Below are 11,176 nucleotides of genomic sequence, written 5' to 3'. Positions count from 1 at the left end.
CACTCAGGTTGGGTTGTACTGTCACTCAGCTTGGGTTGTCCTGTCACTCAGCTTGGGTTGTACTGTCACTCAGCTTAGGTTGTGCTGTCACTCAGCTTGGGTTTTTGCTGTCACTCAGCTTGGTTTGAACTGTTATTCAGCCTGTCTTGTACTGTCACTCAGCTTGGGTTGTGCTGTAACTCAGCTTGGGTTGAACTGTTACTCAGTCTGTGTTGTACTGTCACTCAGCCTGTGTTGTACTGTTACACAGCCTGTTTTATACTGTTACTCAGCATGTGTCTTACCGTCACTCAGCCTGTGTTGTGCTGTCACTCAGAGTGTGTTATACTGTTACTCAGCCTGTGTTGTGCTGTCACTCAGCCTGTGTTGTACTGTCACTCAGATTGTGTAATATAGTCACTCAGCCTGTGTTGTACTGTCACTCAGCTTGGGTTGTACTGTCACTCAGCTTGGGTTGTGCTGTCACTCAGCTTGGGTTTTGCTGTCACTCAGCTTGGTTTGAACTGTTATTCAGCCTGTGTTGTACTGTTACTCAGTCTGTGTTGTACGGTCACTCAGCCTGTGTTGTACTGTCATTCAGCCTGTGTTGCACTGTCACTCAGCCTGTGTTGTACTGTCACTCAGCCTGTGTTGTACTGTCACTCAGCCTGTGTTGTACTGTTACTCAGCCTGTGTTGTGCTGTCACTCAGCCTGTGTTGTACTGTCACTCAGCCTGTGTTGTACTATTACTTAGTCTGTGTTGTACTGTTACTCAGCGTCTGTCTTACCGTCACTCAGCCTGTGTTGTATTGTTACTAGTCTGTGTTGTACTGTCACTCAGTCTGTGTTGTACTGTCATTCAGCCTGTGTTGTACTGTCACTCAGCCTGTGTTGTACTGTCATTCAGCCTGTGTTGTACTGTCACTCAGCCTGTGTTGTACTGTCACTCAGCCTCTGTTGCACTGTCACTCAGCCCCTGTTGCACTGTCACTCAGCCTATGTTGTACTGTTATTCAGCCGGTGTTGCATTGTTACTCAGTCTGTGTTGCACTGTCAATCAGCCTGTGTTGTACTGTCATTCAGCCTGTGTATTACTGTCACTCAGCCTTAAATATCTCCGATATTAAATTGGTTCGAAAGAAGAGGCCTATAAACGTCGCATACTGAATTAAGAGATGCCATATATATAACACACACTACGTGTGGGTTCAAGAACAAGCATGCAGCAGTGATCATAAAAACCAAGTACATGTAATTCTATTATATGTACCAAATGATATACAAAACCATATGAAATGTAATGTGTAGCATATGTACCACATTCGGCGTAAAACCACGTGAGATGTAACGTGCAGCATATTACACGTGCCACATTGGGTACACAACCACGAGAGAGGTAAGGTTATTATACGTGCCACATTGAGTACAAAACCATAAGACATGTAAGGTTTAGTATACATACATTTGAGATGTAAAATGCAGCATATGTACCACACAGGGTACAAAACCACGAGAAATTTAACGTGTACAATAGGTGCCGCCATGGGTACAAAACCACGAGAACTGTAACCTGAACTATACGTGCCACACTAGGTACAAAACCCCGAGAAATTTAACGTGTACTGTACGTCGCGCATTGGGTACAAAACCATAAGAGATGTACGGTGTACTGTGTGTACCACATTGTATATGTACAACCCCATAAGATATGTAGTGTAGCATATGTACCACATTCGATAAAAATGCTGGCAAATGTAGCGTCGAGAAATACATTCCTACACCGACTATCAACCAAAATAGACGTGCCGTTTTATAAAACGCAAGGTAAATTTCCAAAACAACGTTCAACACAAATCACAAAGAGCTAAGAAAGTATATAAAATAATAAAGCACTCAAGTCAATCAAATAATTCTGCACAAAGATTGTGGCGATGTACTGGGTGGCTGATCATGTGTACAGGTACCGGGGAATATTGCAGGGTGATTTACATGCAAAATTTTCCTTGTCTGGATATGTGCCCCACTGTGACAATGGTAATGACCTCACCCACTGGGCAACCACTGTGACATCAGATATGACCTCACTCATTCTTCAACCTCTATGACATCACACATGACCTCACTCATTGTGCAGCCTCTGTGACATCAGGCATAACATCACTCTGTGCGCAAAACGTGTGACTTCGGGTCTGACTTCACTCATTCCGCAACCTCTATGACATCAAACATGACCTCACTTATTTCGCCACTTGTGACATCAGACATGACTTCTCTTATCGTGCCACTTCTGACATCAGATATGAAAACACTCAGGCACCCCTATGACATCAGACATGACTTCATTTATATCTCCACATCTGTGACATCAGACATGATCTCGCTTATTGCTCCACATCTATGACATCAGGCATGGCCTCATTTATTGCGTCACCTTTGACATCAGACATGACCTCAGTTAGTGCACAACCTGTGACATCAGACATGACCTCAGTCAATGCTGGAGTATGGCGATACTCCACTCACACACACCTGTGGGATAAGACATGACCTCACTTATTGCACCACCTGTGACATCAGACATGACCTCGTACATCGCAGCAACCCTGGGACATCACACGTGACCTCACTCATTCCAGCACTATTGTGACATCACAAAAGAAACCACAAATAGAGACACCTCTGTGACACCACACACTACCTCAGTGAGTGCACCCCATCTATGACACCAGACATGACCTCACTCATTCCAGCACACCTGTGACATCACAGAAGAAACGAAAAATAGAGACGCCTCTGTGACACCACACACTACTTCAGTCAGTGCACCTCTCTATGATACCACGCATGACCTCAGTCAGTGCACCCCCTCTATGACACCACATTACGGGATTTCAGTGACATCATATACGAAACGACTCATGCAGACACTTCAGTGACCTCACACGTTGCGCAATCCTGTGACATAAGTCACTTCGCCACCTCTATGACATCAGACATCACGTTAATCATTGTGGCACTCCTGTGACATCAGACACACTTCTGTGTTATCAGACATGGCATCATTAACTGCGCCATCTGTAATATCAGACATGGCCTAACTCATTGTGTGACTTCTGTGACATCAGACATGACCTCATTAACTGCGCCATCTGTAATATCAGACATGGCCTAACTCATTGTGTGACTTCTGTGACATCAGACATGACCTCATTAACTGCGCCATCTGTAATATCAGTCATGGCCTAACTCATTGTGTGACTTCTGTGACATCAGACATGACCTCATTAACTGCGCCATCTGTAATATCAGTCATGGCCTAACTCATTGTGTGACTTCTGTGACATCAGACATGATTTCATTAACAGCGCGACTTGTAATATCAGACATGGCCTAACACATTGTGTGACTTCTGTGTTATCAGACATCACCTCATTAACTGCGCCACCTGTAATATCAGTCATGGCCTAACTCATTGTGTGATTTCTGTGTTATCAGACATGACCTCATTAACTGCGCCATCTGTAATATCAGTCATGGCCTAACTCATTGTGTGACTTCTGTGACATCAGACATGATTTCATTAACAGCGCGACTTGTAATATCAGACATGGCCTAACACATTGTGTGACTTCTGTGTTATCAGACATCACCTCATTAACTGCGCCACCTGTAATATCAGTCATGGCCTAACTCATTGTGTGATTTCTGTGTTATCAGACATGACCTCATTAACTGCGCCATCTGTAATATCAGACATGGCCTGACTCATTGTGTGACCTCTGTGACATCAGACATGACCTCATTAACTGCGCCATCTGTAATATCAGACATGGCCTAACTCATTGTGTGACTTCTGTGACATCAGACATGACCTCATTAACTGCGCCATCTGTAATATCAGACATGGCCTAACTCATTGTGTGACTTCTGTGACATCAGACATGACCTCATTAACTGCGCCATCTGTAATATCAATCATGGCCTAACTTATTGTGTGACTTCTGTGACATCAGACATGACCTCATTAACTGCGCCACCTGTAATATCAGACATGGCCTAACTCATTGTGTGACTTCTGTGTTATCAGACATGACCTCATTAACTGCGCCATCTGTAATATCAGACATGGCCTGACTCATTGTGTGACCTCTGTGACATCAGACATGACCTCATTAACTGCGCCATCTGTAATATCAGACATGGTCTAACTCATTGTGTGACTTCTGTGACATCAGACATGACCTCATTAACTGCGCCATCTATAATATCAGACATGGCCTAACTCATTGTGTGACTTCTGTGACATCAGACATGACCTCATTAACTGCGCCATCTGTAATATCAGTCATGGCCTAACTCATTGTGTGACTTCTGTGACATCAGACATGACCTCATTAACTGCGCCACCTGTAATATCAGACATGGCCTAACTCATTGTGTGACTTCTGTGTTATCAGACATGACCTCATTAACTGCGCCACCTGTAATATCAGACATGGCCTAACTCATTGTGTGACTTCTGTGTTATCAGACATGACCTCATTAACTGCGCCACCTGTAATATCAGACATGGCCTAACTCATTGTGTGACTTCTGTGTTATCAGACATGACCTCATTAACTGCGCCACCTGTAATATCAGACATGACCTAACTCATTCTGTGACATCAGACATGACTTTACTGATCGCGACAGCGCCAGTGGCAGGATCGCACAACACTATATAACATTAAGACCAATAAGAATATCTAGAATAGACCAACATACGTGGCTGGCTGCACTCGGACCGGATCGCGGCCCTCACTGACAGCCACGGTACTGGGAGTTTCGGTCTGAAAAAAAAACCAGGTTAAATCGACCAGAAGTGAATATAGAAGTGGATAGTTTGGCATACCAAAAGCTCACGTGCCATAATCTATACCATAGCTCTCCAGATACTTGGATGTGTTCATTGATCTTCATTACCGTATCATGTGTAGGCCTAAACCTTTAGTTGGTTTCTACTATTAGAGAATGAGCTTCGATGAGATAAATCATCTTCAGGTATGTACACCTGAACTCACCTGCTCCGCCTCAGCACCCATCATAGGGACCGTCCTTACGTTGCTTCGAATTCGATTTAAACGAATGAAACGAACGTGCGCTCAAACGAAAGGTGTCAAGTCCGTCCGTACAACCGATTTCTAGAAACGGGGGTTCAGGGAGCAGGTCTGACGGAAGTAATCTCGCTAGCACAGTAGAGTGTGGATTACAACAACTACACGCTTCACATGGCTGACGGGAGATAAGAGTGCCCAAAGACAATACAGACTGCCATTTACTGGTCACGTGTCTACCTTGGCGGGAGAATGATATCAATCTGACAGTTCATCCTCAACAATGGGAAAGTGTGAAGAGGCATCGTGAGGGCATCAAGTTGCCAAAAATCATTTAACTTTAAAAAGTTTTCTGGCGTTTCACGAGTGGAACCAATGTTGTTTCTTCAGATTTGTTTCTGCTGTAGACTCGCTCTGGTAGCCTCTTACCGATCGCCGGTTTACATAAAGATGTAACCATATCTGTGACACATCTGTGTCTGTGACCCACATTTCTACCCGCTATTTTCAGCCAGAGACCCTAAAAGATGTAACGCTCTGATAGCGGCACAATTTTCACACGTGGACAAAATCCAATGTATTATAGTCTATTTCTTTAGAGAGTCGCCTATATTTAGTTCTCTGTAAACCCAGTCATTCTCGCTACCAAAATTGCCTTTAGTCAGTGACACGTAACAACACAAGCTCTACACATGGATTTGTTGCAAGTCCATATTCTTGCAAAGAAGATCAAATTACAACACTTACACACTATAATTTATAACGTTAAACTGCATAAGCTCAGTTTCAACGCCAAGAGCGCATTGCTTCGGGGGACGTAATATTAAAGAAACACATACATGCTGGGGAATGGGCGTGGAGAGTAAGTTGTTTTACAATAGGTACACCAGTGTGCGGTTAGAACTAACTCCAGACGGTAACAGCCTACACTACACTCGGCGAATTGGCTACATTGTGTTTTATAACAAAATGTCCTAACATCCAGCTTTAAAACCATACAGCCGTGAATTCATATACTGCAAGAGATAAAATAAAATTCACCTAAATAAGGTTATATTATACTAAGCATGTTAACAATATCAAACATGACAGAAGTGTTAGAAGCAGGGTTTACAGTAAAACCGATTGCAGTTTCGGTAACTGGTGTCGATCTCCATCAAAATATGTTGAACCCAGCTCATTGGGCCCTGTCAAGCATGCCACTGGGTTTTTAATAATTATGACGTCACCCGAGGCAATGGGCTTTTGCCGTCGAAACCGAGCTTATTTGATTTATTTGTTTGATGTTTGGTGTTATACGCCGTGCCCGAGCTTATGGACTTCAACATTATGAATTAGAAAAAGTGTTTTAACTTCATTTTCCTTGCAGTGATATGGACGTTCAGCATACCAAAGCGTAGAGCTTATGGTGTTGTGTGACTCTGACTAAAGGCAATTTTGGTAACGAGTATGACTGATTTTACAGACAGCTGAATGTAGGCGACTCTAAAAGAAATAGACTATTGTCTGAGTCAGTCAGCGTCTTAATGCGCAGTCATACCCACACGTACAATGAGTTCAGACAACCTGCCATCCACGGCCAGTTGCCGTAAATTTTAGACTGTTTGTGCCACATAAGTTATGTGAATCCTGATGAATCTGAAGATAGCGTTAGCAATCGCAAGGCGGTTTGGGTGGTCGCTGGTGGTTTTTGTGTATGCACTAACATTTCTGTCACATGCCTGCCGCATCGGTCAATTTCGGTGCACCAATTATATTTCGGGTAAACTGGCCGTGATTCACCCCGATTAAAAGATCGTAACGAATCGTTGAGGTCGGTAGTCGCAACTGGCGTAAGAGCTGGAAACACGATCATAAGACAGCCACCAGGAATGACAGACGTGAAGTCTCCTCATGCTATAAAGGGGGCGTGGGATATGGTCCTATATAGCGCTGTGAGCCCAGAGCGCGCTCTTAAGCCAGATCGTCGTGTCGACCAGATCGCAGCATGAACCTATATCGAGCGGCGGACATAGATCGCAGGATGGACCTTGACCGAGTGGCGGACCTATATCGTCGTGTGAACCTAGAATGCGAGGTAGAACTAGATGGCAAGGCGAACCTAAAACGTGAGGTGAGTCCTCGATCGCGCGAGGTAATTAGATCACATGGCAGATCAAACGGCTGACCTAGATCGGGCTTTGGATCTATAGATCGCACGGTGGACCTACATAGATCACACGGTGGACCTAGATCGGGCGGCTGACCTAGATCGCGCTTTGGATCAAGTGGATCAGTGGATCAAGATCACTGTTACCCAAAGACACTTTTGGCATTCCTTTAAACCCGGTCATATGTTTCAACAATGGGTAAAAATTCAAAGCGTTAAGCAAATACAGCCAGCAGTTAACATACTATATCATCTGACTCCCAATCCCCGGCTCGAAGTTTATATATGCATGGCCTCATGACTTGGTATAACGTTAACAATCTTGTGCCAGTACCCTTCATTACTGTATGTAACTGGACTGATAAGCGAGATGCTCTGAAGGACATATCTCATATTCTTAATTTGATCCCGAACCGGGGGCAATATTTGCTAGGGTATCGGTCTGATTGAGCACTATTCCAAACCACACTCTCTTTCTCACGTGGCTTACTCTATTTAAACCCAGGTCACATTTGTTGTAAATCTCCAGCTCTAACTTAAAATCGAAATTCGCCACAGAATATATAAAAACAATTTCAAGTGCCAGTTTAATTCCATTCGTTGGGAACTATTCTGGGGCCCCAAACGACATGATGAGGTCACTGAGATATCCCCCTAAAACAGGGCTTCATTTCAAAACATATCAATCCAGGCAAAATCCGAGGTGGATCTACAATTCATCATATCAGTTACGTCTCGTATCGATCTCAATCTGCAGCTTGGTAGTTTGTAAATCCAAGTGGAGCAAAGCACCAAAGACACAAATGTAAATCATGAAAGAGCAAAGAAAAGTCACAAAATCAACATCCTGAATCAACTAGAATCCTCGAAGCACAAAGGTTATGCGCAGAGTAACACAGTGCAAAGTAAATACCAGTTGTTTTTGACTGGCGATTGATTGGGATATCTCTAGGTAATATTCTCCCTGCGTCAAATGCATTTATTTATTTGATTGGTGTTTTACGCGGTACTCAAGAATATCTCACCCATATGACGGCAGCCAGCATTCTGGTGGGAGGAAACCGGACGAAGCCCACGATCATCCGCAGGTTGCTGAAAACCCACTCCAACGTACGATTGCGGAGGAAGCCAGTATGAGCTGGTGTCATATGTAGGTTAGGTTGGGTTAAGTATGGTCGATCAGAGCACCCAGTTTGTGCTAGGATCTGGTAGAATACGACAGAGAGGATGTGTGCCGGCGCATTATCTTGTAGAATACGACTGTAATGACGTGTGGGTCCGTGATCTGGGAGAATACTGACACTGGGCCATCGACTCGTGATTCCTGACTTTAACCTCTAATTATTCAAAACCGTCTGATACAAGTCAAAGAAAAAACGAAATAAAAACAAAACACGTTTCTGTGGACGAAAAGCTGCACAAACCTTTAATCAAGACATGTTTTGAGTATTGGTAAAACATGTACGGCAAATGTGTTTCGGGTGAATTGAAGAAATCGTCTCATCTGACAATAACAATAAAAACATAGTCAAGTGAACAAATCCTGACTGATATATACAGGAAATACAAGTTACAAGCTTCATCGCCACACAACATTGAGAAATACAATAAATAGAACGCTAATTAGCAAAAACGCAAAATTGGAAGAAATTTGAAAAATTCATCAGAAATACTGTGGCAACACATAATACCATTAGAAAATAAACAAAATAAGATCTTGGTGATAATATACGTTCTTACACAGAACAAAGCATTCTGAAACTAGTGGGCCATTATAAATGTAAACTTAAGACATGTACAAAAAGAATTAAAAGGACGGGTAGAAGTGTAATTGAGGGAAGTATAATGCTTATTGAAATCGCACAAGAAAGACAGCGCAAGGCTGTATGGTCATTAACATAGTTATCACATAATGATAAGTCTGCAGCTACTATGGGAGGAGCTTTGTAAAAGGACAAAGTCAGTAGCTTTTGTGGGAGGAGCTTTGTTTCCTGTCTCTGTATGTAACTTCTACAGGGTAAAGAGGACATGCACTGACACAGCCTTCCTATCCACAATGCCTATGCTGTACCCATGTCTCTACATGTATATGTCACTCCTGTTCTATAGGGTGTAGAGGACACATACTGACACAGCCTTCCTCCCACAATGTCTATCCTGTCTCTATGTGAAACTTCTGTTCTATAGGGTGAAGAGGACACATACTGACACAGCCTTCCTCCCACAATGCCTATCCTGTCTCTATGTTTAACTTCTGTCCTATAGGGTGTAGGGGACACATACTGACACAGCCTTCCTCCCACAATGTCTATCCTGTCACTATGTGAAACTTCTGTCCTATAGGGTGAAGAGGACATGCACTGACACAGCCTTCCTCCCACAATGTCTATCCTGTCCACATCTCTCTATGTGAAACTTCTGTCCTATAGGGTGTAGGGGACACATACTGACACAGCCTTCCTCCCACAATGTCTATCCTGTCTCCATGTCTCTATGTGTGACTGTTCTATAGGGTGAAGAGGACACACACTGACACAGCCTTGCTCACAGTAATTTCTATGCTGTCTCTATACCTCTGAGGTAAGCAATTAAGTCCGGTATGTCTAAAATGCCAAGCTGAACAAAAACTTTGTAACAATGAGAAAGATGTACAGATACAGAAAAATATACCAATCTAAAAACAAAATATTTTTGAGTTCCTCTAGAACAGGTCACATCATCAAAACAATACAAATAGTTAAACACAAGGCAAAAATACAGTCAATTTTTAGTCCGAAAAAAAAAAACAAAAAAAAAACATAGGTACAAGTATCATAAGCTGCAGCTAAACATTCACCAGGAGTTCATCAAGACATTTAAAGAAAAAAAAACTGTCCCAAATGGTTTCTCAAACACACCCAATATTCTCCGTAACAAACCAATGATTTCAAACACAGGTCAAAGAAAATTAATACAAAACAAACTTCATCCATAAACATTCAAATGCAGTTGTATATGAAGGAATATTCACATTTGTTTGGTGGTCACTTGTTCTGAAGAGCTCTGGACTGACCAGCATTATAAAACCTCAAGCTGCTCCACACAGCTGACAGGGAGTCACCACTGTCAGAGTGAACTTAACCAATGACTTAAAACACCCCTTATTAATCTTATTTTACACATCTGTTTAAATACATATGTTCAAAGCCACCATCAAGGTTAAAACATGATCATCACCTGTTTTGAAGAATTAAAGCTTAACTTGTGCAAATACAATTTGTAAGTGCACCAATCATATTGCAAGAAATTCAATGTTGTTCTCTGTGTGCCATGTAACATGATTAACATAACTGTTAGCCGTGAAAATCAGACTACTTCCCACTGCAGCACAGAGGTGTCCTTCCCTCCCGTAGAAATCAGCCTTGTATCATCTTTCAGGAACGCAACGTTGGTCACATGACTGCTGTGACCTGGGTAGGTGTGTCCAGATGACTGAAACAAATGTAATGTCGCCGAATAAAAACTGTAGTCTAATGGATTAAGCAATGTACTTCTTAATTCTGTATAACAGTCTTTTATACAAGAAATGAGAGTGACATACCTGATCCTAAAAGTATGACAAGTTTACTTTTTGTCGAAAACAAGCAGGAAATTATTTTATTTGTAGGAAGTTTGTGTGGATGAGCGTAAAATTATTTTTAAAAATTTTTTTTTGTGAATGCGATTATGCTTTCCCCTAGCAAACATCGTAACAAATACTTGTTTATAAGGTGGTCAGTTTGCAGCTTGAATATGTATTTGGAGTTTTACTTTATTTCAGACTAAGGCACATCTAGTACATACACTCTACCACAACATATTAATATATGCATACCAGTTATGAAAATCCCAATAAGTGTTTTTGGACTGCACGTCATGCTGATGGGATCACCTTGTCCGTAATATAGAGATGACCAACAACATTAAAAATATC

At 42.3% G+C, this 11,176-nt stretch overlaps 1 protein-coding gene across 4 annotated transcripts in view; it reads right to left on the bottom strand.

The window, feature by feature from the left end:
• Positions 1–8,631: 8,631 nt before the first annotated feature.
• LOC135469231 (echinoderm microtubule-associated protein-like 2) overlaps positions 8,632–11,176 on the bottom strand; it is a 32,308-nt gene continuing 29,763 nt past the window's right edge. For all 4 annotated transcript variants that reach the window (XM_064747821.1, XM_064747820.1, XM_064747823.1 and 1 more), the window contains one exon: positions 8,632–10,695. In XM_064747821.1, coding sequence (XP_064603891.1) covers positions 10,570–10,695 — 126 coding nt within the window. In that variant the 3' untranslated portion in view covers positions 8,632–10,569. The remainder of the gene's footprint in view (positions 10,696–11,176) is intronic.

The sequence above is a fragment of the Liolophura sinensis genome, chromosome 6, assembly GCF_032854445.1.
Source record: "Liolophura sinensis isolate JHLJ2023 chromosome 6, CUHK_Ljap_v2, whole genome shotgun sequence".
Taxonomy (NCBI): Eukaryota; Metazoa; Mollusca; class Polyplacophora; order Chitonida; family Chitonidae; genus Liolophura; species Liolophura sinensis.
Note: the sequence above shows the minus strand (reverse complement) of the source record. Positions and strands in the feature narration are given on the sequence as shown.